The sequence below is a fragment of the Crinia signifera genome, chromosome 5 (genome assembly GCF_055691185.1).
Source record: "Crinia signifera chromosome 5, ASM5569118v1, whole genome shotgun sequence".
Taxonomy (NCBI): domain Eukaryota; kingdom Metazoa; phylum Chordata; class Amphibia; order Anura; family Myobatrachidae; genus Crinia; species Crinia signifera.
Genome location: NC_139221.1, coordinates 164192690 through 164220669, shown reverse-complemented (window position 1 = coordinate 164220669; position 27980 = coordinate 164192690). Strand labels below are relative to the sequence as shown.

General features: G+C 45.6%; 1 protein-coding gene across 1 annotated transcript in view; it reads right to left on the bottom strand.

The window, feature by feature from the left end:
* MLH1 (mutL homolog 1) overlaps positions 1–27980 on the bottom strand; it is a 91130-nt gene that overhangs the window by 47067 nt on the left and 16083 nt on the right. The window contains exons 3-8 of the mRNA XM_083188225.1: positions 13853–13951; positions 12557–12630; positions 11336–11408; positions 10011–10102; positions 9871–9913; positions 5900–5988 (exon numbers count right to left, since the gene is read on the bottom strand). Of these exons, the coding sequence (XP_083044351.1) occupies positions 5900–5988; positions 9871–9913; positions 10011–10102; positions 11336–11408; positions 12557–12630; positions 13853–13951 (470 nt within the window). The remainder of the gene's footprint in view (positions 1–5899; positions 5989–9870; positions 9914–10010; positions 10103–11335; positions 11409–12556; positions 12631–13852; positions 13952–27980) is intronic.

The window sequence follows — 27980 nt, the reverse complement described above, 5'->3', positions numbered from 1 at the left end:
GTTGGCTACTTAATGCCATCTCCCAAATCTCCTCAGACAGCAGGCCAATATCCGACTCCCACATTTCCTTAAGGTGGGGCAGGTCCAACTCATGTTGTGAGGACAATAGGTTAGCATAAAATATAGACATAGCTCTAGAGGTGCCACACGAGAATAGAATAGAATCAACTTTATTGGCCATGTGTGCTTGCGCACACTAGGAATTTTTTGTGGATATACAGTGCAGCATCAGCAGGGATGAAAAAGGGGGGGTGGGGGCATTACATACATTACATTGAGACAATACATGTGGGGAACGCAGCCCGCCGATCAGCACAGCGCCTAGGCAGCCATCCGCGGCGCCACTGGTCGCTGAAGTAGCTGTGGGAGGTAGCAGTAACAGTATGAGCACAAACATTGCAATTAAAGCAGAGACAGTACAGTTATCACATAGGGGACACGGGGTTACATATGGCTGAGTGCACAGATCCTAGGCAGCCATTTGCGGCGCCAACTTGTATCTTCCTGTGGGTGGTGGTGATGGTGGCGGGGGAAGGGGGCAGAAAGAGTCAGTGAGGCCGGGGGAGAGTCAGTCAGGGAGGAGGGTGGAGGGCTCGGGGGTCCTGCAGAGTTACGCAGGGCCGGTGCGGCCTGTCTGGGGGGGATCCTTCCAGACTGATGTGATGTGGAGACCTGCCCTGCCCCCAAACTGCCTTGTTCAGCCATATTCCCCCAATGCAGTGTGCGGGGGATATTCTGATCCTGAAGTTGTTTCTGGGGGGGGGGGGGTTTCCCCGGACAAATGTTCAAATGGTGCTGCCGGTGGTGTGTTGCTGCCAGGGGGGGGGGGGGGAGAAGATGGTACTGCGGGTGGGGGGGCCGCGCTGCCCGATGGTGCTGCTGGGGGGGGGGGGCCCGCAGTGCTGCTCGATGGTGCTGGTGCTCGATCGATGGTGCTGCAGGCGGGAGCACAGCTCTAACCGGGTGCCGCCGCATCCTGCGCCGAGGGGACACGGGGGACACTGTGCTCACTTCTCACCCTCTCCCACGGCAGGTCACCTCCGACCGCCTCCTCCGCTCTCCTCAGCTCTGATCCCAACGACCGCCTCCTCCTCTCTGCCCGCCGCTGCCGCCACGCTGCTCCGGAGGCCGGGGGTAATGGAGCCTCTCCTGCCGCAGGTCACCTCCGACCGCCTCCTCCGCTCCGCTCCCACCGGCCGCCTCCTCCTCTCTGACCGCCGCCACGCTGCTCCGGAGGCCGGGGATGGTGGAGCTCCGTGGATGGGAGATCGGAGCTCCACGTGATGCAACCATCCCCGGCCACCACCGGAAGTATAATCCTTACAGATAGTAATGTCTTAGCTGGTGAGGTATTCAATACTGGGGGGCCTGCTGGGAATTGTGTTTGGAAAGCATGTCTAAGTTGAAGATAATGAAAAAAATGAATGTTGGGCATGGAGCAATCAATCTGAATTTGCTGAAATGTCTTAAATACCACATCAGAGTACACCAGACCAATTAAAGCAATGCCCCACTGGCTCCAAAACTCAGCCTGCTTGAAGAGAGGCATTCCAACCAGTTTGACATTGTCACTCAGTAGTATCTGCAGTGGAGACAGCTCCGACAGCACCCGAGATATCACCAGACAAGGCAAATTGGACTGTACATCCTTGCCATTCCACTCCAACAAGTGGGCCATCTGTGCCGCGTAGTAGTAGAGTCTAAATGATGGGACCACCATGCCTCCACTCTCACTCGTTCGTGTCAGAGTATGTTGTTTTATGCGAGCTCTCTTACCAGCCCTTATGACAGGACAGAATGCCTTCAATGTTTAAATATTCTAAGAGGTATATAAGTTGGAGCATGCTGCAGGACATATAGAAGCTTGGGTTGAGCGGTCATTTTTATTAAGTTAATTCTACCCTATCTGTGGCTGTATATTAAGCAGGATATATCTGGATGGGTCATTGGTTATGTACATGCCCAGGTACTTAAAGGAGTCCACCCACCGTAGAGGGAGCGGCACAGCAGGGGAAGGGAAGGATACAAGACTTGTCCCAGTTTATTATTATTCCAGAGTAAGTACCAAAGACATTAATGATTTTAAGGACTTTAGGCATGGAGGAGGCTTTATTGGATATGAATAGTAAAATATTGTCCGCATATAGGGCAATCTTATCCTCAAGCGGACCTATGGAGAACCCTGTTATCAAGGGTGTATGAGGCACAGTACGGGCTCTATGGCTATGATGAACAGGGTGGGCGACAAGGGACATCCCTGCTGCGTACCCCTCACCATGGGAATGACAAAGACATGAATCCATTAACTGAGACCCTGAGGACATGAATATAAAAGCCTAACCCACCTAATAAAACTCAGGCCTATTCCCACTTTGGACATAGTTTGCCACAGGAACTCCCACTCCACAGAGTCAAATGCCATCGCTGCATCTAGCGAGACCACAACGGAAGTACTTGCGTCTCTGTGAGGGCGTTGCAGATGCGTAGAGCCTGCGGAGATTGATCATAGTGGATTTCCCTGGCATAAAGTCAGTTTGAACGATAACCAAACTAAGTCTCATGGACAGGATTTTAACAATAATTTTAATGTCGGTGGGTATTAGTGAGATAGGCCTATAGGAGTCCACATGGCTAGGATCTTTATCTGGCTTTAGTACAACTATTATACTCGCTTCAGACATGGATTGGGATAAGGATGGATTGGGATATGTCATTATATAGGTCTAATACAGGGCTGGGCAACACCGGCCCTCCAGATGTTAATTAACTACACATCCCAGGATGCTTTGCATTAGTTTTGCTATGTGGCCATGCTGAAACTGATGCAAGGCATGCTGGGATGTGTAGTTCATCAACATCTGGAGGGCCGGTGTTGCCCAGCCCTGGTAATAGATGGTTGCATATAAGGTGATGTTTTTTATATAGCTCAAGAGGAAGGCCATCTAGACCTTGGGCCTTGCTATTAGGGAAAGATTTGATTGCGGCCTTGACCTTATCTAGGTGTAGAGGGGCCTCTAGGATATCTCTATCAGCAGGCATAAGTGAAGGCATTTGGATCCCATCCAGATAACTCTGTATGTCGGGGATGTCACATATCACTTTAGAACTGTACAAATGCTTATAGTATTCTAAGAACTGCACAGCAATATCCTGTGTTTGAGTATAGGACATACCCTGAGGGGTGGTTATCTGACATATGGTATTGTTGGTTCGATCCTCATTAGCCAGTCTGGCCAGGTAGCTGCCGGGCCTGTCCCCAAACGCATATTGAGAGTGTTTAGCAAATAATAGGCGGAATTTAGCTTTGTCAGTGAGACGATCCACTTACGCCACTTGAGCTTTCAACCAAAGTTGTTTAGTGGATTCCAACCCATCCTCCAGGTATTTACTTTCTAGCCTCCTACAGGAGGATTCCAATTCCATCTTGGCCTGTTTATAGGAATGTTTAAGGGTATTTACATTTTGAATTAGAGAGCCTCTTACAAAGGATTTAAAGGTGTCCAATGTATCGCAGGGGAAGCAGTGCCCCATTGAGTTCCATAAGTTTCTGCCTCTTTGATATGTTTTACTTCTCTTATTTCATATATTGGCACTACAGATGTAGCGCCAGTCATTCAGGCAGGGGTTGGCAAAACCCTCGCCAGCCCCCGCCAGGGTGCACCACGGACGAGACGATTGCGCGCCCCGTGGCGACAGAGCTCCCCCCGTGTCCCCGCCGCCCTGTTCCGACGCTTTTCCCCACCTCCCCGCACCCCCCCCCCCCCTGAAGCAGAGACGGGCAGGGTCCCGCCGCCCAGCCGCCGAGAGACTGGGATGCGTTTGCACGTGAGACGCAGGCACATCCCAGTTTGATGGAGTCCCTGTCCACCATTGCTCGCCAGAGGGGGCGTTCTGGCGGGCGCCTGGCAAGGACAAGGGACACTCCATCTGTACATGTGCTATTCATCAGTCCCTTGGTACCAGACCTGATAAAATTGAGGGGTTGATGTTATGTTGATTGGTTTCCAAACTCCTTCTTTGGACAAAACCATGTGCACTGAAGGTGTAGTTTATGTAACGTGCAGATAGTTACATTTGGGGAAGTTATTTTGTTTCTGTGCAGAGTAAATACTGGCTGCTTTATTTTTACACTGCAATATAGATTTCAGTTTGAACACACCCCACACAAATCTAACTATCACAAATCTAACTATCACATGTTACATCAGCCCAACCTGCAGTGTACAGTACATGGTTTTGTCCATTAAGAAAGAGTTTGCTTTTTCAAACCAACCAGAATTACCCCTTGAATTTGTGAATATTTCTGAACTCAGCTCCATTAGATCCATAGGGTGTAAGCCATCTGGCCCTGGAGATTTATGTTAGGTTTACAAATAAAAATACTGGAGTGCCCTGGCTACCTATAGAAAGCAGATTTACCTGTTGGGTGTGTGAATGCAGTTGTATAGAATACTGATGCCCGATGAGAACTGGATATTGTCATCAGGTATAGCTACCTAGCAATACATTTGCAAATTCAAATGCACCAAAGACAATGGCATTGGGCTGCCACTCAGTTGGGGAAGATAACATGGTTGGCCAAATCCTCCTTTGCTATGGTTTAAAATGAAGATGCTTGCAATCAATCCCTTTGAGTAATGTTTACTTATACTAAGTGATCATTTTAACCCTATGCAATAAGTATTTTCTGACATGAGAGGTGTCCTTCAGGGTGACAAAGTTCCCATTTGAAGAGTATATAAACCCAATTGATTGAGTGGCATGACATGTTTTCAGGCAGGCCCTTATTCAGATCTGATCGCAGTACAAATTTGGGTACTTATGAGTTATCCGGGCGCCCGATTTCTAAATCGGGTCGGATCGGGCACATCGCATCGCATCGCATGCGACCATCGGATGCGATGCGATGCGATGACCCGAATTTTCCATAGGAATCAATGTTAAAATGGACAGAGTCCATTTTAACATGGAATTCAATGGGAAAAAGGGGTCCTTTTCATACCCCTACTATCCAAGTGGGCATGGAGTTGGATATAAACCTGTGGCGAGCGTAGCGAGCCACCGAGCCCGAAGCGTGGCGAGCGTAGCGAGCCCCGCGAGGGGACATAGAATACCGTCCCCTCGCGGGGCTCGCTTCGCTCGCCACGCTTCGCTCGCCACGCTTCGGGCTCGGTGGCTCGCTACGCTCGCCACAGGTTTATATCCAACTCCATGCCCACTTGGATAGTAGGGGTATGAAGAGGACCCCTTTTTCCCATTGAATTCCATGTTAAAATGGACTCTGTCCATTTTAACATTGATTCCTATGGAAAAATCGGGTCATCGCATCCGATGGTCGCATGCGATGCGATGCGATATCGCATCGCATCGCATCTGATTGTATGCCTTAACTTAAGGCATACAATCAAAAAATCGGGCGCCCAGATAACTCATAAGTACCCAAATTTGTTCTCAAAATGGGCAAAACCATGTGCAATGCAGGTGGGGCAGATGTAACATGTATAGAGAGAGAGATAGATTTGTGTGAGTTATTTTGTTTCTGTGCAGGGTAAATACTGGCGGCATTATTGTTACACTGCCATTTAGATTTCAGTTTCAACACACCACACCCAAATGTAACACTCTCTGAACATGTTACATCTGCCCCACCTGCAGTGCACATTGTTTTGCCCCGTTTGAGAACAAATGTGTACTGCAATCAGGTCTGAATAAGGGCCACAGGCCACACATTACATATGATGCCCTTTTAAGGAACTTTCTTTGTATTTATTTTTTTTTGTATATGTCCTGTACATGTACCTGCCATTTTTTTTTGTTTTACTTTTGGGACTTCTATTAATTTGCTGGGGGACAATCTAATTTTGAGAATGTATTTTAAGAAGTTCAATGTACTCCATACCTGCTTACTGCATTTCCAAATATAGTCCGTATATTGTCTACGGTTGTTGCATTTGACAAGGTTCTTACATCAGCCGTGGTCTCACCTTGCTGAGAAAACATAGAAAGAAAACATAAGTGTAATTTGCAAATTAGCCCATTTCTCTGAACCACGCCCTCCAGAAGAAACACAACCAATGCAGATCTCTGCAGGTACTGTATGTTACACTAGTGTGTGTATCAAACATAAATGTGACCCGGTCACTGTGAACAATAATTACAGGTGAGCAGATGATACTGTACATAAAGAAGGAGAACAGGCAGATACTGGTATGAAATGGGACAGATCGATGGGGAATCCTCAGTAAAGTATACTGTATTTCAAGGCATTATAGAAAGAATAACAAACACACAAACGTGACATGAAGAAAATTAGATTTATGTCCTAAGGCCGTCATACACTATGCGATTTGGGCCCGATTTGACCCGATTCAGAGGAATCGGGCCAAATCGCATGTGCAGACATCCCATCCGACCCGATGCGGGGTCCCATGCGCATCGGGTCGGATTCGGGAGGTCGGACGGGCTGCACATAAGATTTGTTAAACCTTATGTGCAGCCCAAGGCGGGCAGGGGACGCAGCGTATAGTACGTGCGGTGGAGGGAGCCGAGCGGGGGACTGTAAGCAGGGAGCCGGGCTAGAGAGGCAGTGGGCGCACTAACCTGGGCAGGGGGGGGATGCCGCAAATAGATACTTCCAGGCGGTGAACGCCGCAAGGGGATCAGAGACCGGGTAGCGTAGGGGAAGCCGGGCACATAGAAATGAATGGACAGCCAGTAATTGGCTGAGAGCTCTCAGCCAATCACTGACTGTTATTCATTTCTATGTCCGCCTGCTGCTGCCCGGCTTCCCCTACGCTACCCTGTCTCTGCTCTCAGGTCCCCTCGCGGAGTTCACCACCTGGACCAGTGCGCCCACTGCCTCCCCTGTCTGGCTCCCTGCTTGCAGCCACCCGCTCGGCATCTGGCTCCCTCCACCGCAGGTACTACAGGCTGCGTCCGCTGCCTGCTTGCAGCCCCCATGCCCTGCTCAGCTCCCGGCTCCCGCTGACAGCAGCTCCCCGGGGGGACTGCATGTGATAAATCGCATGCGATTTATCACATGCAAAACCTGGCACATCAAGTGCCAAATCGTATGTGACCCCCCCCAGGGGAGTTGTCAGTAGATTAGGTCCGACTTGTCCTTCAGACAAGTCGGCCTAATGTATGGGGGCCTTTACCTGGTAAATCTCTTTCTTCGAGGACATATGGGGCCACAGCTTTACAGTGGGTAGTGAGAGTGGGAGAGAGCACCACAGCACCCTAGAGGTTAAACTTGAACTGCCTCCCAGGCAGCCGGGCTCCCCCCCTCCTCTACCACGCCTCCAGGCCAGGAAGCTCAGTTTTTTAACAAGCCAAGGCAGGAGACAAGATAGAAGGAAGAGAAGCACCACACAGAAACACATTCTGAACATATATTAGTACCCTCAACCGAGGAACAGTATAACTTAATCGTAACTTAACCGTAACGGAAGTAAAGCAGGCGTGGCAGGGAGGGATCCCTGTGGCCCCTGATGTCCTCAAAGAAAGAGATTTACCAGGTAAGACCTAAATCTAATTTTCTCCTTCGGGAGACATCAGGGGCCACAGCTTTACAGTGGAACGTCCTAAAGCAGACACCTATGGGTGGGGACGCGCCTGTGCCGCAGCCAACACACTCTGGTCGAAGGCCGAGTCCTGGGAGGCAAACGTGTCAAAAGCGTAAAAGCGCAAGACAGTATTGACGGACGACCAAGTAACTGCCCTACAAATTTGCTCAACTGTACCACCGCCCCTAACAGCCCAGGACACCCCCACAGACCTAGCGGAATGTGCCAGAATCCCCGCTGGAACCGGGAGGGAGGCACCCAAATATGCCTGCCAGAGCGAATCCAGCTGGCAGTACTTTGCGTAGAGGCAGGTTACCCTCGCATCTGAAAGAGAGAGAGAGTCTAACTAGTACAACGGCCTAGAACGCACATAGATGCGTCACGGCCGGACAACGTCCGAGGAGAACCAAGCAGTATAAACCTCATACTGACTTAATGGCGGAACAATAATGTCCTGGTTGACAGTAAAGCTGGACATCACCTAAGGTAGGTGAGAGGACGGTACGAAGAACCGTATGGTCATAACGAAAGACCAAGAATAAAGGATTTACAGGACAGAGCTAACGGGTCAGACTCCCCTGGCCAAAGCTATCGCCAACAAGAAAATGATCTTCCAGGCGAGCCAACACGGTCTACCGCAAGGACACAAAAGGTGGGCCCTGAAGCCGACAGGACTAGAGAGATCCTACGGGGCAACCGGGGTAACAAAGGGAGGCTGGATATGCAAGACACCCTGCAGGAATGTGCAGACATCCATTGACAGGGCCACCCGTCGACGGAACCAGATGTACAAGGCCGAAATTTGAACCTTTAAAGATGATAAACGCAACCCAGCCTCCAGGCCCTTCTGCAAGAATGATAGAACCCTAGCCAGGTAGTAAGTCCCGGAATTTGAAGCGTAGAGTTCGACACCAGAAGCCGTCCATATGCGATGTTACACCCCCGTCTAGGAAGGTTTCCTCGCCTTGAGCCTGGTGGAGATCACTCTTGAGTGAAAGCCCCTGGGTCTTAACGGGGAGGTCTCACCAGCCCCCCCCCCCGTCAAAGCCAGGTGCCTCAAAGCCAAGAGAGATGCGGACCCTGAAAGAGCTGGCCTGTGCACAGGGGTAGGCAAATAGGAGGAACTACTGACAGGGGCTGTAGATCTGAAACCCAGATCCATATGGGCCAAGGTGGAGCAACCAGAATCAACGTGCCGTCCTCCAGCAAAAACTTGTGAGTTATTCGTAAGAGGAGTAAGAATGGAGGAAATGCGCCATCAACGTGCTGTCCTCCATCATCAGCTTGCGAGTCATTCGCAAGAGGAGTAAGAATGGTGGAAATGTGCCATCAGTGTGGACGGCCACGGGGTGGACAGGGCGTCCACCAGGCAAGCTCCCCCGAGTCATAAGACCTGGACGAGCACAGAGGAGATTTGTGGTTATGGCGAGAGGGCAACAAGGCCACCTCGGTTAGGCCCCACCATGGTACCAGCATTTGAAACACCTCCTGATGGAGGGTCAAGTCGCCGGCATCCAGGGTCTGACGGGCGAGGAAGACCGCCACCCAAGATAGGACTCCCAGGATAAAGATCGCAGAAAGAGCAGGGATCCTCTTCTACAGCCCCTGAAAGATGCATGATGCTTCTGTCATTGCTGGCTGACAGCAAGTGCCACCCTGGTGGTTAACATAAGCCACCCTTGTCGCAATGTCCGACTGAACCTGCACTGGGCGACCCCTAAGTCAGGGTTCCGCCAGGCGGAGAGCCCGGAAGACTGTCCTCAGAGGACGATGATGGAGAGCTGGGCCTCCAGAGTGGTCCAGATACCCTGGAATGACTTTTGACAAGTGACCTCCCCCCAAACACGGAGACTAGCCTCCGTGGCAAGGAGTGTCCACTGGTGGATCCCGAAAGGCCATCCCAGTAGGGATGAAGTTAGGCTGCTAAAATAGAAGCCCCTCTAGTTGGTGCATCTGGCTCCTGCCAGCACCCGAAAAAACTGAGCTTCCTGGCCTGGAGGGGAGGAGCCCGACAAGCCTGGAGGCAGTTCAAGTTTAACCTCTAGGTTGCTGGTGCTCTCTCCCACTCTCACTACCCACTGTAAAGCTGTGGCCCCTGATGTCTCCCGAATGAGAAATGTTGATGCCATTTCACACATGATCTATTTATTCCTCAAATACAGCAAGAGAAGCATACAGTATTATACATATAAAATTTGAAAAGATTAGGGAATTAAACGTTTTAACTAAAGGAGTAGGAAGCAGGAAAATGTACATTTCAGAAGACTAAATGCCTTATACAGTCACATTCCACATTATCACTAACCTTCTTAACAGATAAGCTGATGCCAGAGTTGTGGATTGCATACCTTTGGGAACAAAGCAAAACAGTTCATCACTTTGAGGTTTCTTTATGTTTTTGTATGCAAGGGGAAAGCAACCGATGCTGAACTATTGTTACATTACCTGCTCACTACATCCACTATTCTCGCATGCTCCTCACTTGGACTCTTCAGTGCTTTTCGCCTAGTGGAGACATTATAAAACAGATCTTCAACCTGCAAAACACACACCACAAAATCTGACTGTTTAAACCTGCACTTTCCAGCATAACATTTCCAAGCATGCATCTATTATTATATGATATATGGGTCTTATTTCTGTGTATGATCTGCCATTATTTTTACTATTAACTCTTGAACAATGAACCAAATTTTAGTACTTTAAACTAAGTTGATGCTCATCGTTGTGTACCCTCGTAAATAAATGTATATAATAGTAAGTTGGGTATACACTATGCAATATATTATCTGTTCAGATGATATAGTGCATACAAAAGATATGTCTGTCATTTGCAGAAAAATCTGATCAGCTCCTATGCATAGCAGAGGACGATACATCTAGTAAATAAGGTTTTATCTGTATGTGTGTGCAGACGACCTGCCCATTAGGTTGCTGCAGTAGTTGGGGACAGTGACATCACAATTGGGCGCACAAATTGAAATACCTGCCCACTTGTGAACTCTAGTGAGCAGCCGATTGGTAAGTGTCGAACAGAGCTGCTCGGTCAGCGTGATGGACGGTCTGAAATCTTTCAGGAGTGTACCCAGCCTAACTTTTTGCACATGTATGCCGACCAATTTACTCACATGGACTTCCTTTTATAAAAAAATACACACTCTGGTCCTTATTAAGGCTAGAAACAAGGCAAGCTAAATAAATACTAAAATTCAAACCATGACAAGATGCAAAAAATGACAATGCGTTCTTGTTTCAGGCAGGACAATCTTAGCCTACTGGGTGGCTTTGTGTACTGTGATTTTCAGCTAAGCTCCAATGGGTTGGTTATTGGTTATACACTTGGGATGCTGGTGGTCACAAGATGAACAGCAATATCCCAAGTGCAGAATACTGACACCTGCTAGGTAAGTATTCTAAACCCTGTTCCCCTAACCCCCACCCTTAGTGCCTAACCCTATCCCTCTCCTGTCTAATAGCCACCTTCCGTCTTAAAGTGAATGGCAGCTGCCAGCTGAGCGGTTTCAGTTGCCTATTATGTTTTTTTTGCTTGGCTCCGTATATCTCAAAAATGAATGTCAATCAAGCAAGACCAATGTCATATGATTTGCAATAAAATGAGTGTAAGAGTGTTAGGAGTCCCAAAGTGAAGTTCAAGTATCTTTTATAGCTTGCACCCAGCACCAAATCTACATGGATAGCTTATGTATTTCATACAAATAAAGTTCCATCAATTAAAGTTATTTTAAATGTACTGAAAGAATTGTACATACCGTTATCTGGGTCCCTTGATTGCCAGCACAAGGTTTTACTGGACCTTTAAGTTTTCCATCTGCATAACTACCTCTGCAAAAAGAAACATGAAAAACTCATATAGACACCTATTTATTACCAATTATTTATATAGCGCACACATATGTATTCTGCAGCGCTTTATAGAGAATATTTGGCCATACCAAAGTGGAGCTTACAATCAATACAGGCAAAAAACATTCACATTATGGTCAAATATGTTGGGAGCCAATTGACCTATCAGTATGGTTTTGCATTGTGGAAGAAAACTCAAAAATCCAGAATACACCCACTCAAGCAAAGGGAGAATATACAAACAATTAGGGCCATGGTGGGAGTTGAAGCCATGAACTCACTGGTGCAAGGCGGCAATGCTAAACATTACATGATCCATACTGCACTCAAGGAGCCCACACAAGCACCGTTGCCGGCGATGCTGTACGATGGGGTGCGCGCTCCCGCGGCACCTCATCGTACAGTACAAAAAGTATGTGCTGCACATACTTTTTGTACTAGCTTTTTCTAGCATAGCATCGCATCGCATGCACATCGTATGCACAAGGCATACGATGCGATGCTATGTGTGCTAGTTAAGCCCACAACGCACACCGGGATCGGTGCGTGTGTGGGCTCCATAAGAACGATTACAGTCGTACCATATTCAGCACAGAGTTTTGTATTCAACTTTTGTCTTCAGTAGTAGCACAGCGACTAAAGCAAAAACTGTCTAAAAATACTAACTTGATGAAAGAGACACTAGCTCTAAGCCCCGTATACATGGTGCGATTCTAGCAACAATCACAGGGATATGGTCACTGAGCGACCATATCCCCTGCGTACAGTGTGACTGTAGCCTGGAGCGCGGTCCCATGACCAGCCTTGCAATGGTCGCTGGTCCCAGGAGCATGCTTCTGCGACCAGCAGCTGTTTTCCCCTGCGGCTTCCCCCGGCAGTCTCTTTTTCATCAGCAGCCATCTCTGGTCACTGATGGAAACTGGACACTGAGCAATATATTGCTGAGCAATTTTTAAGCCAATATTGCTCAGCAATCATTTTGCTCCCTGTGTACGGAGCTTTACATAAGAATTTCAAGTTTTTCCAATCCCTCAGCACTGTTGTTGACATGTCACACTGCAGCCATTATGATAAATAAACATTTCCATTTAAATGTTGCTAAAATGACAAATGGCATTTGGTCTTACCTGTAAGCACATTTTTCATCCGCTGTCTTTGTGGTTATAGTAACATGTGCCACATGACTTATACTCGCTAATGCCTGTGGGGGACACACAAAATGAAAATAAAGTGTGACAAATAATATAAGAGATTGTTTATAATGCTAGGTAATTAGGTTAATAAAGCAGTTCACAGGATAGATATAACTGACCGATAAGATGCAGCAGAAGCTAGCAAAAGTCACATGCTAATATACATATACACATATCTATCCATCCATCCATCTATCTATAGTTACATTGTGGAAACTATGTTTGTTTTTTTATAATTTGGATAACGGATATCTAGATAAGAGATACTGAAAATATGTCACACACCTGGGCCAAAACGGGTTCTATGTTTGATCAGTGTCAGGAATAAACAGCACAGTGATAACCAACACAGATGACCAAGCAAAGAATCCCTCCATTGGCATGGATTTTATAGCTCAGAAACAAAAACAAAAAAGTATAATATTCTCTAAAGTAACATACAGACGTGCAGTGGTGTAGCTAGGTGCCATGGTGCCCGGAGAAAGGGCATTTTTGCGCGCCCGCCTCACATCCCAGTATATACCCCGCACGCACATCCGAGGTCACGCACCCCAGTACATACCCCCGCACACACATCCCGGGTCACTCCAGTATATACCCCCGCATGCACATCCCAGGTCACTCCAGTATATCCTCGTGCACGCACACCCTGGGTTGCCACATTGCACACACCGCAGGGCACCCTGGTACATACACACAAGCATACCCCGCAGCTCAGTACATCCCCTCCGGTACATACCACGGTCGCACTGACAGCAGAGACTCACACACACACGCCGCACAGGAAGTAGCCGGCGCCAACTCTCCTCCTCCTCCCAGATATATAGTGTCTGCAGTCCTGACCCGGAGCCACCAGAAGGGAAGAATCTAGCAGCAGGGAGCAAGCGGGTGAGCCGGTGGTGCACGGCTCTGGCGCCCTGTAACCTTTCAGCGCCCGGAGCTCGTGCTCCGCCCTCCCTACACCCCTGCAGACGTGTCCACATACAGTATATCTATCCCCCATGTGATAAAAAGAGGCATTCAGCTTTTTTTGGTTAGCCTTGTTCCTTAAATTGCATCTTATTTACAAAATGGACACATAAGCAGCTTCTGTTGATATTCTATAAAATGATATACTGCATGCCTATATTCAGTAAGTGACTGCGGATGTATCTGCACAAATACATTTGAACATTATTAGATTTGAACAACAGTTAAGAATGTTGAAAGCATTATTTTATCATAACTTACTTCCCCACGGAAACCATAAGTAGAAATATTAGACAAGTCATCGAATGATTGCAGTTTACTTGTGGTGAACCGCTCGCATACTATCTCCATGTCTTCTTTCTGAAATGACAATGCTATATTTTACTATTAAAGGTTTTACTTTTAAAATCCTATTTAGGAAAAGAAAATGCGTCTCTCCTGACCTCTCTGGGGGGAATACATGTTGTTTTAACGCCAGAGGCCACTAAATGGCACCACAAAAGAGCAAGTAAAGTCTTGCTCCACTGGACAAGCACAGCCACCAGCACTGACATTACAATTATGTTGTTCCATCATTTCACAGTAAATATTGACTGACTATTTACGAGGCGTAAATAGTCAATCAATATTTACTGTACTGACATTATAGCCAACCAAACAAGATCATCCATTTGATTAGAAAATTCGCACCAAAAATTGTCCACTTTGGAAATCAGGAGAGCAAGTCTAAGAGGCCAAAATACTATAAACAGTATAAAACAAATGTATTGTAATGTTGGAGCATGCATATCTAATACTTTATGCTTCAAAAACAGACTTAAGATTTTCCTGTTTACTCAAGCATTTACTTTATTCCCTTAAGTATTGTTTATGAAAAGCTTTTCTGTACTTCATTGTTTATGTACTGTATTACATTCATTCTGGTAAGCACCTTGAGTCCTACTGGAGGGGATGTGGTCATTTGGTCTACAGCATGATGGTCGACAGTCATTAGGTCGACATGGGAAAAGGTCAACATGGGTCTAGGTTGACATATGAAAAGGTTGATTTGGTTCTAGGTCGAAAGGTCATTAGTTCGACAATGTCTAGGTTGACAGTTGAAAGGTCGACATGGGGTTTTTCACCGTTTTTTGAGCCGACAGGCGGTATTTCATCCCCTACCATCCACTAGGGCATGGTGGGAGAATAAAATAGTGTGTCGAACACATCGAGGCACCGTGCCCGACGCATAGTGAGCGCAGCGAGGGGATGCGGTGCACTTCAAACTGTGTCCATTTTGACTGTGTTTACCATCAGGTAAAAAAAAGGTGAAAAACCCCATGTCGACCTTTTGACTGTCGACATACATTGTCAAACTAATGACCTGCAAACTAATGACCCTTTGACCTAGAAACATGTCGACCTTTTCCCATGTCGACCTAATGGTGTCGACCTAATGACTGTCTACCATCATGCTGTAGACCAAATGATCCCAACCCTACTGGAGAGAAAGCATTATATAAATAAAAATATTATTATAGTTTAAGACATACCTCCCAACATGCTCCATACACAGTGCAACATTTACATGATCCTAATAGTTTTCTGCATAATATAGATCATAGCATTCTATATACCACCACTATCACCTTAAAAAATAAATTACAGTACTTTTCTACTTCATGCAGTCAGAGATAATTAGACCATATCTATGGGGTATATTCAATGCTCTTTGGCAAACTGTGACGGCGAGAAGTGCAGATAGCTTGCGGGTCACTATCCAATTGACCCCCTGCGCTCGGGGTTTCCATCTCGCTGGGTTTTTCCAGTGCGCCCCTCAAAACTGCGAGGCTTGCGGCTTAATACAGTGGGCTGTCTGAATTTGTGGCGAACCCCACCATTTGGGGGAATCCTTGCCATCTTCTGCGTTACACAGCCAATTCACAGATATATCGCTGATACACACTGGCCGGCGGTCAAACGAAATATCAGCTACTGCTACTATATAGGCCAGTGTGTAGGCAGGGTAACCATGCCAGTGGTTCTCAACCTCAATTCACAGGACACCAACTAGGTCATGTTTCCAAGGTACCTTGCAGGTACAAAAGGTGTATTTATTACTCACAGACACACTATAAAAGACCCACAGGTGGACCTAATTATTGCACTTGCAATTCTACAAGGAGACCTGGAAAACATGCACTGTTGAGAGTTCTGGGGACAAAGTTTAAGAAGTATGAACTATGCTATATCGAAATTAATTTTAAACTCACCGTTCAGTAAACTTTTAATCTATACTAGCCTTGTTTTGCAGGGTGCCTGCCCATTTTAGAATGTAAAGAAAGGGATCTGCCACTGAGCTGACATGCCAAAGACCTCAGCGTGTCAGCGGAGCAGCTGGAAGAGCCGCTGAGCTGGCAGCTGCTGTAAGCAGAGGAGATCAGCAGCATGTTAATGCGGCTGTCAGCTGTTCTTGCTGCATGGTAGACTAGCCTTCAGCCCTACTGCCCGGAGTAGTCTCTCCTTGGCTGAAGTGGGGGCGTGGTCACTGATCCCCTCTGCTAATAGAAGTTTGCAGCTCAGCGGCTGTTAGCAGTTCCCATGTGCCTCCCGTCGTGCTGACATACCGCTCATCTCCTCTGCTAAGAGCGGCTGTCAGTCAAGTTCTTCCTCTGGCTAAGCAGCCCCCTAAGATGAGATCGGCGGCATGTTAGCGAGGTGGAGGGCACCTAAACGAAAGAGCTAACATCTAAGCCTTTTGTGGCGCCGCTGGATTGATGCATCAGATGGCCGTCAGTCTCCCCTACACCCGCCTGCGCAGCTATGTTGTCTCAGTGCGTATACCTTAGGGTGGCGTAGTGAGAGCCAGTGCCAGATTCCACAAGCTGTCACCAGTCTTCCCCGCACTGCCACTATGTTCAAGATGGGAACAGCAAACAGGATACATCATACTTCTGGTGAAACTGGGCAAATGCTGTGCTCTGGATCAGAGTATGCCATGTGTCCTCCATTTGATTGCTGCGTCCTCCAAGTATCTTATGTCATACAGACGTAGCCGCACTCATCATTGCGGCGTCATGTGCGAGATCGGTGGTGATTGGTGCTGCCCAAATGCTACGCTTGTGTGTCTATTTTGGGTGCAGATATGCTGTGACAAACAGTCACGGACGGCCGTATCGCGGCAACAATGAGAGTGGCTATATCTGTAATCTATGTATTTATCAGCTTCTGCCTCTCCCGGTCACGGGAATGGGTCATGCTTGGTGGTCAGCACCCTGGGAGAAGCCTATACATACTTACAAGGAGGGATCCGAATGGTAGGTCTGCAATGTATAAATTGGCACCAAAGTTTCAACATGCATTAGGTAGACATTGACAAAACGTTGACGTACAAAAATGTTCACACATTCAGGTGTTGGCATTGATACTAACAAAAAATGTTAATGCATGTTGACTTTTTGCTTGTGTCAATGCCAACCTTTTGGTGTGGACCAAGACACTGTTTAGAAAAAAAGAGATTTCTGAGCGCAGATTGTGCTACTTTTTCAGAGCAGCTGTTTCCAAACGAGGGGGATTACCAAACCCCTCAGCAATTCGTAACCACAGAAAATACACACCACTGGAAACAGCGCTTTAGCAAAGTATAAAGTACATTTAATATAATAAAATATATAAACACACTGAACAATTAAAAATACAGCCTAAAAAATGGAATTTCTATCCCTTTAGTAATGTAATTAATCGCTCCAACTTCCCTAATCAGGGTTAATGAATGCATGCAATTGGCTTGTTAAATATCCAACTTGGGCTTTTTAATTTCCGTGTTAGAGGTTAGTAGGGTTATTAAACAGTCACAAATGGATTAGTCCAACCTATGTGCACATGGTGTTTAGATGAGTATACTCAAGTAATTTCAAGAGGTGGGCAAGATGTTTTTTCAGCTTCACAGACTCTGGTGGGTACCTCCGGCCATTGGTGCAGTCCAAAATACACGGCCTTATCAAAGGATCCCCGCCAGCTCCGGTTATTAGGCTGCTGATCAAAGTGTCCCCGTTCTCCTCCGGATCTACACGTTTCTCCGCCTCCCAATAGGGTACTCAGCGGCTTCCTCAAGATGTGGATAAGTGCCTTAGTCTCTTGCCAGACTTTATAGCGTCTTTTTACTCTAATGCGCATGCGCCGGACTTTCCGCCTGGGCTTTGCTTCCGCTCTGCAATTGTGCGTATCAGGCCTCGTTTCCGGGCCGCCTTTTGCGATCCAAGCACTCTATCATGAGTGTCCGGACCTCCTTCTCACATCAGGCTCGCGCCTTGTGTGATTTTGCGTGTCAGCCCTCGTCCGTGGGTCTGTAGTCCTGCGTTTCAATACACAGGAAGTAACGGAGGTTCCCTGTATCTAAGGCCTCTCTATTCAAAGAATGTAACAATCACTCAAATTTATTTGGCCTTAGCTAGCCCGATAATTTTGTATTCTCCCATATTACCTGGGTTGGCACTTATATGGTTATTCATTCCGTTAGGGGATTTCCATAAATCAATAGGGGATTGATATTTGTGACTGTTTAATAACCCTACTAACCTCTAACACGGAAATTAAAAAGCCCAAGTTGGATATTTAACAAGCCAATTGCATGCATGCATTAACCCTGATTAGGGAAGTTGGAGGGGATTAATTACATTACTAAAGGGATAGAAATTCTGTTTTTTAGGCTGTATTTTTAATTGTTCAATTTGTTTATATTTTTTATTATATTAAATGTACTTTATACTTTGCAAAAGCGCTGTTTCCAGTGGTGTGTTTTTTCTGAAGACACTGTTTATCCTATGATCCATACACATGCAAGGACAGGTTGCTCACTCTGGGGCAGACTTATTAAGCCTGGTCAAGTGATAAAGTGGCTGGTACTTATCACCAGCTAATCAGATCCAAAATATCAAGTTACAGGCAGTTAAGGGGCATACACATGGTGCGATGGACTATGGACGATTTTGACTATTCATGGAGACGATTTTGGGTACAAGCACTTGTGAGTTTTGACTATGTGCTATTTGGCCTATGGCAAAATACATTACAAGTGACATACTGTAGTCAAAATTGCCTTGCCCACACAGTCTATTATTAATTAAGATACCGATCTCACAGGGCTGCACACCAGTATCGCAAGCAGGTGAAAAACCTGAGATTTTTACTAACTTTTCATACAATTTTGACTATATAGTCAAAATTGTTAGCCAAAATCATTTAGGAGCTGATTGGCTGCTGAGTTCTCACCAACCACTTTATAACTTATCCAGGCTTAATAAATCTTCATAAAAACAAAAGTTAGGGCAATATTTATGAAGCAGCAGCAGCTTTTTGGCAGCACTAGCATGGTGTAAATCACTCCCAGCTTTAGACGTAATCTTAGTGATGCTTTAAATTTTCAACTCATAGCTGCCACATTGTAATTATAACCCTTCAATTCCACACAAAGCGAGGGTTGTCAGGATTGTTCAATCATCCTGTTCATTGTTTGCAAAGGTTGAATTTTAGGGTCAGAGAAGACATTCAACTTTTGGATCCGAATGTGTGTAGCCAGGTCCTGCATTCCGGATTTTAAGGATGTTTGGTGTAAGAGGTCAGCTGTTTCCAGGATGTGTCTACTTTAGAGATGCTGCTTAGTACATCCTAAATTATCTGAAAGCTACAATGAATCGGAACATACAGATGCCGCATGGACTGGTGAATCTACAAGCTTGGACAAATAAACTGCTATAGACACTTCAGCAGACTGTGGTTAATGGTACTGTGGACAATTAGTATTGAACTCTATGGGGTAAATTCACTAAAGCTTTTAAAAACAAAAAAACGGTGGATGTTGCCCAAAACAACTAATTCGATTCGTTCTACCATTTCTGTATAGTGTATTGCAACCTACAAAATGATAAACAGAATCTGATTGGTCGCTATGGGCAGAATCTCCTCTTTAAATCTTTAGAAGCTTAAGTAAATATAAGCAATATATTGAATGCATTAAACAAGCAGGCGGTGGTATCCTGCTTTGCTATTTGATTAGTGTAGATCAGTGGTAGCCAACCCTAGCCCTCGAGAGCTACCAACAGTTCACATGTTCCAGACAACCTAGCTGCTGCACAGCTGCACTCATTAATCACTGACACTTTGTAAAAGATACACAGATGGAGCTAATTAGCTCACTTGTGATTCTGTGAGGAGACCTGCAAAACATGCACTGTTGGTAGCTCTCGAGGACTAGGGTTGGCTACCCCAGGTGTAGATGATTAATATAGTCTTACTGTAGGTACTGTTATGCATTAACATATAAAAAAGAGGTTTCTTCCCTATTGTCCCTGTTTTGAGTGATCAGTGAATCTAAGATATTGGTTATGTTAGTAACAGCTCTAGTACCCCATTATGCAGGAAACAAGACTAAGTGAGACCAGTGGAGCCATGCCTAACGTGTTTTGTCACATGAGAGGACTTTGTCAGGTCGAGTCCTCTTGTGTGACGAAACACGTTGGCCGTGGCTTCACTGGTCTGACATAGCCTTGTCTCCTGCATCCACCCAAAAGATCAGCAGCGCTACAGCTGGGTTCCAGTGTTGTGGTGGAAGCATCCTGCATTCTGTCTGCAGCGGTGGACAAGCAGACCTTATATCCCCTGGCTGCTGGCTGGGCGTCCCGGGCGCACCGCCGCCGTCCACCATCATCTGCGTCGCCCGATTCCTCTCTGCGTTCCAGACGCATCGTGATGAGGTCATTCGGCCTGTGACCTGCGGCTTCCCCGCTCCATTGGACGAACGGTGGGTTGCCCGGGTAACCATAGCTGACAGCTACACAAAAAACAAATAAAATACAGACACCCAAAGTGTTAATGAAGAAAAGCAGCAAAAGTCCAACACAGCATCAGCACTGTACACATATAATGAATGTATTCTAGGAAGTGACCTAAAACATAGAGTCACGTAAAGGTACATAATACCAGCATGTTAATAAAGGCAACAGGGTTACAACATGCGAAAGGGGAGAAAAATAGTAACTGGGATACCATGCTTTAACTCAGGCAATAACAGAACATAAACCTGAACCATGCACTGTGGGCGAAATAAGGTGATTTACAAAAAACATGTCATGGGCAGATCCTCATTAAGGCCGTCTGGGTACACTGTACACAATCTATAAATCCATTGCACTTCATGTTGCAACAAGATCTTTGATCTATCACCCCCTCTTAGCTTGTTGGGTACCTGCTCAATTATTTTATAGCGCAGTGTGGCCAAACCATGGCCGAATTCACAGAAATGTTGCGCCACTGGTTGCTCTGACACAATCTTCTTCCCGCTAAGTGACAGTCTGATGGAGGAATGAAGCATCGACATCCTTTCCTTAAACTGCCTTGTGGTCTTCCCCACATAGAGAAGACCACAAGGACAGCGGATAACGTACATCACAAACATGGATGTGCAGCTAACAATTTGTTTGATGGCAATTTTGTTACCCGTATGGTCATGGCAAAAATAACTGCCTGTCTCCATGAAACTGCAACAGGTGCAGCCTGTGCAACGATAGCATCCTGGCTTCTTGGTCATAAAGTTACTGGGCAGAAATGTCATTATGCACGAGCCATTCCTTCAAATTTCTTGGCCTGGAGTAGCTGGGCATAAGTGAAAATCCCTTGAGGGCCTTAATGTCCTTGTCAGTGGTGATAATGGGCCATAACTGCTTCATTCTGTGATTAATAGCAGGACTAGCGTCATGGTATTTCTGAACAAATGTGAGTTTTTTGGACTCACTGCTCTGAGATTTCTGCTTGGGAATTAAGGTCTCAGCTCTGGGAATTGGCAACACTCTGTCTTTGGCTTGTAATAAATCTGCCAATCTGTACCCTCTACATAAAAGTTGGGTGATCATGTGGTCAATTTATTGAGCAGTATTGGTGATATCGTCAGATATGCGATGAATCCTAAGAAATTGAGAGAAGGGGAGACCCTTTTTTTTGTCGAGATGGGATGATTACTCTGGAAATGTAATAAAGTATTTCTGTCTGTTTCTTTTTTTGAACAAACTGGTGTGCAAACAATAATCACTAATGGAAATACACACATCCAAATAGTGAACTTCAACCACACTAAGATTATAGGTGAATCTGATGGGGGAATCTAAGGCATTGACCCTTTCCATCAAATCATGGAGCTGCGGCTCCTCACCTGTCCAGAACAACAAAAGATCATCTATGTAGCAAACAAAGAAAAAAATCTTGTCTGCTACAGGGGATATTTCGCCCACAGTGCATGGTTCAGGTTTATGTTCTATTATTGCCTGAGTTAAAGCATGGTATCCCAGTTACTATTTTTCTCCCCTTTCGCATGTTGTAACCCTGTTGCATTTATTAACATGCTGTTATTATGTACCTTTACGTGACTCAATATGTTTTAGGTCACTTCCTAGAATACATTCATTATATGTGTACAGTGCTGATGATGTGTTGGACTTTTGCTGCTTTTCTTCATTAACACTTTGGGTGTCTGTATTTTTTTTTTTTTGTGTAGCTGTCAGCTATGGTTACCCGGGCAACCCATCGTTCGTCCAATAGAGCGGGGAAGCCGCAGGTCACAGGCCAAATGACCTCATCACGATGCGTCTGGAACGCAGAGAGGAAGCGGGCGACGCACATGATGGTGGATGGCGGCGTGACGCTACCGAGTGCCGCTCTCCCCCCTCCCCGCCTTGGGACCCTTGCTTATATAGCGTATTGCTGTATGCTTGAGGAGGCACCGGGGCATCTTTGGATTTGGAGTGCTGGGTCAGTGCTGATATATATATATATATATATATATACACACATACATACACACACACACACACACAAACATATATACATTCAGCTGTAGCCCCTCTCAACTTTGTTCCTTAGGTCATGGCTCACCATGGCTATCCTATTGTTCTCAGCAGCAATACAATACATAGAACAATACAGTAGGGGATTAGCAGAGTAATCCAATTACTCACTTAATCCTATTATAGTGCTAAATGAGGAGGGCTCCATCTATCTATACATATATATATATATATCTATATATCTATATCTATCTATCTATATATATATATATATATATATATAGATATATAAAGCAACTCCAATATACGCAACATCCACTAATAGTCATGGTCTGATTTGGGGTGTATACTGCGCTCACCTTGGTTTGCTGGAGTTTAGGTGCTGCTTAGCCTCAGGGGTTACCCGTTTCCCCTGTGGGTCATAAGTGAAAACAAAAGAATTTGGGCTGAAGCGCTGCCTCTATGTATGATGTTATAATAATGAGGAGAGAATCAGTTAGATGTAACGTAATGATCTTTATTTGTAATATACAGGTATATCGTGCGTACTGTGGAAGGGTGTTGTCAATGGTAACTGGTGTAGTCCTCCACTGTTTTCAGCCCGTCCGTCTGTCAATGTTAAGAGCCCCGAGGGGAATGAGGGTGTCAACAGACCCCTTTACACCATAAGCCCAAGTGGGTTTATGTCTCTTAGGCAGTTTACAGTGACAGTTTTGGGGCTTGCTATAAGTTCAGTCTAGCACTGTGTGCTTAAATGGGGTTTCCTGTGGGAGTGTGCAGTACGTGGGTGTCGGGATAAGCGAGATGCGGCGTCCCGCTGACTCGCTTCTTACCCTGTGTGGTTGGTTGCCGTTGTGTTTGTCCGCGTTCCCGCCTTTTGTTTCTATTGCTCTGCCTTTTCGTGGGCGCGGCCGCGATCGGTAGGGGAGCCTGTTCCTATCGGTTGTTGTGTCCTCGGGGAGACGCTGCAGCCGCAGCGCTTTGGTCCCCGCTTGGTTTCTGCTGCTGCTTGGCTCCACGGGCACTGGTCTGGACGGGACTTCCGGGTCTCAGGTCTCGCGAGACCAGCGATGATCCCCGGAGTGACGTCAGACAGTGCCGGTGCGCTCTACTCACGCCGGAGGAGACAATGCCGGTGTTGTACGATACGCAGGAGCAGGTGCTGGTGTGTCCTGTGACCAACGCGTTTCGGCCAGTAGGCCTTTTTCAAGGATAATATTGGTGCTTCTCAGTCTGGGTTTTAAGGTTCTATTCAACGTTGATTAGTTACTGTTCCTGGCAATATCATTGGTCCTGTGTTGAAGTGGGAGGTGGTGTGTTAATTCCTCCCTTCTGATACGTCCAGCTTGCGTGGTGTATGGTAGTGAGTAGCATGTACTGTGGATTTTAACCCCTGCAATGCGTGTTATTTTGCTGTGCCTAGTGCAGTCTATGTCATGGCGTGTTAGTCTATAACTGTAACATGCATATTAGAGTGTGTTGTTATCTGGGGTTCCCAGTTGCTATAATCATATTGTAATGGAGTAGTGTTATGTAAACTGCTGGGTTTGAGGTTAGTGCATTAATTGGGGCTGTGTGAGTCCAGTGAATCTGGTGTTACAGTGGGAGAGATAAAGTGGGAGAGATGTGGAGTTCTAGTGGTGTCTGTGTTGGGATTACTGCGGTAATAGATAAATTGGGATGAGGGGTGACTCCCTTGGGTTCTGATTTCATTTGAGTGTATCAGATTGGAGTGGATGTGGTCTAGGGGGAGAGATAAAGTCATTTTTCAGGTGGTGAATGTCAGATTATTGAAGCGATGTTGAAGTCAATGGTTTAAGCCCTTTGGTTCCAATGTCTTTAATGTGTATATCCATTTCAATTCCTCGCGGTCTAGTGTCTTGCCATAGTCCCCCCCCCCCTCCAGTTTGGTGTCACTTTTGTAATGATGGAGAATTGTAGGTTCTTGGTGTCTTGTGCTGTAGCTCTGTGTTGTTCGTAGCCTTTGCGGATGTTTCTGATGTGCTCTGCTAGGCGTGTCTTGAAAGGTCTTATGGTACGGCCTACGTATTGTAGGCCGCATGCGCATGTTATCAGGTATACTACCCCTTTGGTATGGCAGGTGAGTTCATGTTTTATACTGAAGGTCTCTTGTGTGTTTGTGGATGTGAATGTTTTTATGGTTTTGTGTGTTTTGCTGCTTTGTGTTTTGCATCCTATGCAGACTCCACAGCGGTGGAATCCGTGTGTGTCTCATGTGCTCTCCAACTTGCTTTGCCTAGCTTCTTTGGGTGGTATGTGGTTTTTCACTAGCTTTTGTTTGATGTCAGGTGCTCTTCTGTACACTACTTTCAGGTGTGGCGGTAGTATGTCTGCTAGGATTTCGTCTTTTAATAAGATTTTCCAGTTTTTGTTAACTATTTTTTTGAGTTGTTGAGCTGAGTCGCTGAATTGTGTAATTAAGTAAATGTCGTTGTTTGGTTTGTCTGTTTTTTTTTGTTTTGGTTTCAAGAGGTCAGTTCTGTCTCTCTGCTCTGCTGTTTGGTATGCGTCATTGATCAGTTGTTTGTCATATTTTTTGTCTGTAAATTGGGTCTTGAGTGTTTTGCTTTGTGATTTGAATGTGGTTATGTCAGTGCAGTTTCTTCGGAGAATTGTCCAAGTGGTATGCTTTTTATCCAGTTGTGGTGATGTCCGCTGTCAGATGATATGTAACTGTTGACGTCTATTTTTTTGTGGTAAGTCTTGGTTTCAATTTTATGTTCTTTGATGTGTATGTCGAGATCTAAAAATTCAACTCGTGTTTTGCTGTATGTGGTTGTAAATATGAGGTTCTTATATTTGAATTGATATGAGTGATGAAGTCTGTCAGTGTTTTTTCGGTGCCCTGTCAGATGAACAGAATATCATCTATGTACCTTCGCCAGAGGACCAAATTCACCCCAAAGTCATGCCCATTCCAGATGGATTCCTCCTCCCACTTGCTCATGAATAAATTAGCATAACTTGGGGCGAATTTGGTCCCCATAGCGGTCCCTGTGTGTTGTAGATAGTAGTTGTGGTCGAACCACACATAGTTGTGGGTTAGAATGAAATTGATGGCCTTAATGATGAAGTCTCTCTGTGCTGGGTGTATGGTCTGGTCGGTTGTCAGGAAGTGTTCGGCGCTTGCTGTCCCTTGTGTGTGTTCAATGATGGTGTACAGGGCTGTGACATCGCTTGTGACTAGCCACATGTCCTCGTGACAGTTGATGTCCTGTAGTGTCTGTAGTGTATGTGTTGTGTCCCTCAGGTTAGATGGTTGTTGGCTGACTATGGGTTGTAGGAAGTGATCTATATACTGGGATAGGTTTGAGGTGAGGGAGTTGATGCCTGAGATGATGGGTCTGCCTGGTGGTTGTGACTGGTGTTTGTGTATCTTCGGTAGATAGTAGAAAACTGGTACTACCGGGTGTTGTGGGTTTAAGAAGTCAAATTCTTATTTTGTGAATATCCCTAGCGTCAGGCCTTCGTTCAGTAGTTTCTGCAGCTCTTGTTTAAACTGTTGAGTAGGGTCGGTTTTTAGTTTTGTGTAGGTGTTGGTGTCCCCTAGGATTCTGTTTGCCTCTGTTATGTATGCTGACTTGTCCAGTAATACTATCCCTCCTCCCTTATCTGCTGGTTTGATGATCAGTTTTTTGTTGTCCCTTAGTTCTTCCAATGCTTCTCTTTCTTGTTTGGTGAAGTTACCCCTCCTGTGTGTGTCTGTGTTGATTTTTTCCAAATCTTGTACTAGAAGGTGTTTGAATGTCCTGATGATATGTCCTTTTGTGTGCGTTGGGTTGAATGTTGATTTGGGTCTGAGTGATGTGTGTCTATATTGATCTGTCTGTGTTTCTGTTGGTGTAATGGGATTTTGTGCGAAGAAATTTTTAAGTGTGAGTTTTCTCGTGAATGATCGAATGTCCATGTATGTTTCAAATTTGGGTACCTATGTAATATCTGGGCTCCCGTTTTTCTTATGAGACCGCGTCCCCTCGCGGGGCTCGCTGCGCTCGTCACGCTTCGGGCACAGTGGCTCGCCACAATATATAAAATCAACTCCATGCGTAGTTGGATAGTGGGGGTATGAAAAAATGGGGTGCATTTAACATGGGAGCCCAGATAATACATAAGTACCCAAATTTGTTTCGTTTTTTGGTGGGGGCGAATTTGAGACCTTTTTGGAGTACTGTCTTGTGCATATCAGTCAGTGTTGTTGTGCTGAGGTTAAAAATCCCTTGATCTTTGTCGGTGACTAGTCGTGTTGTTTTACTTTTTTGGCCTCCCCTGCATCCTCTGATTGGTCTCTTGCTTTTCTTTTGTGGGGGGGGGGGGGGGGGGGGTGTTGGGGTTCTATTGTCTGGCAGGTTTTTAGGCCTGCCTCCAGATCTAAAAAATCCAGGTCCCAGTGCTCTGTCTAGTAGCCCTTCAATGTGTTCAAGAACAATCACTTCTGTCGCCAGCATCAGGGTAGTCCCAAGTCGGCAGCTCAGCAGTCTCACAGCAGTGGCTCAGTGTTGCAGCTCGGAATCAGACCAGCCAGTTCAGCGTCACTCAGAAAAAGCCCTCAATATGTTTCATCATCAAGGACTTTGTGAGGAGGCGTGTCAGTAGGTGTCATAGGTGAGTATAAATAGCCAGCACATTTACTAATCAGCTGAACATGTAAATCAATATTGGTTTCTGTTACACTTATGTCAGCGTTCCTCATAAAAAAAAACGATTTAGAGTTTATGAACTTTTTATTAAAAAACTATATTAGTTCATAAACTCTTAATCGTTTTTTTTTTTTTATGAGGAACACTGGCGTGTTCTGAGTGAAGCTGAACCGGCTGGTCTGATTCCGAGCTGCGACACTGATCCACACTGTGACACCTCTGTGAAACCACTGAGCCACCGACTTGTTACTAACCAGATGCCGCTGCATAGACGCTGGCGATATAAGCGATTGTTCTTCTTCGGATACCTATGTGTATGTGAGCCTTTTATACATCAGTTAAGTGCTTATTATCTATTGCTCATATTTGCGCTATATTATGTGTGTGTGTGTGTGTTTAGAGGATTTGGGACTCTGGATAAAGTAATCAACTGACAGGGTGCCCTTCTAAATAATAAATACAATAATGTCTGCTATGTTTTATTAAAGCTGTTTTATCTGCATTTTTATACATAGCATAAATTTAAATATTATATATATATATTTTAATCCTTTTATGCTAAAACTGTAAAATGAAAAAGAACAAATCAGCGCTAGTTAAGTAAAAACATCCGGTTTATATTCTGTGGTGCGGCTACATTGTGATTACGATAAGTTTGAATTTTCAGCAATGAATTCCCCTTGCGCACACCCAATGAGAACTGTATGCATGTGCTCGCTCGATTTGAGAATTCTCTTATTAGCAATCAATGCTGAATAACCGCCATTGACATACATTTTACTCCTATTGATTCAAAGATATGACAATGTATGTGCTTGCTCTTCTCTAGCTTTCTGTATATTATATTTTAGTACAGTAATATGTAGTGTTCATTCTAGAACCCGCTATCTCTGAAAATCCATGCAATTCCTGTTACCT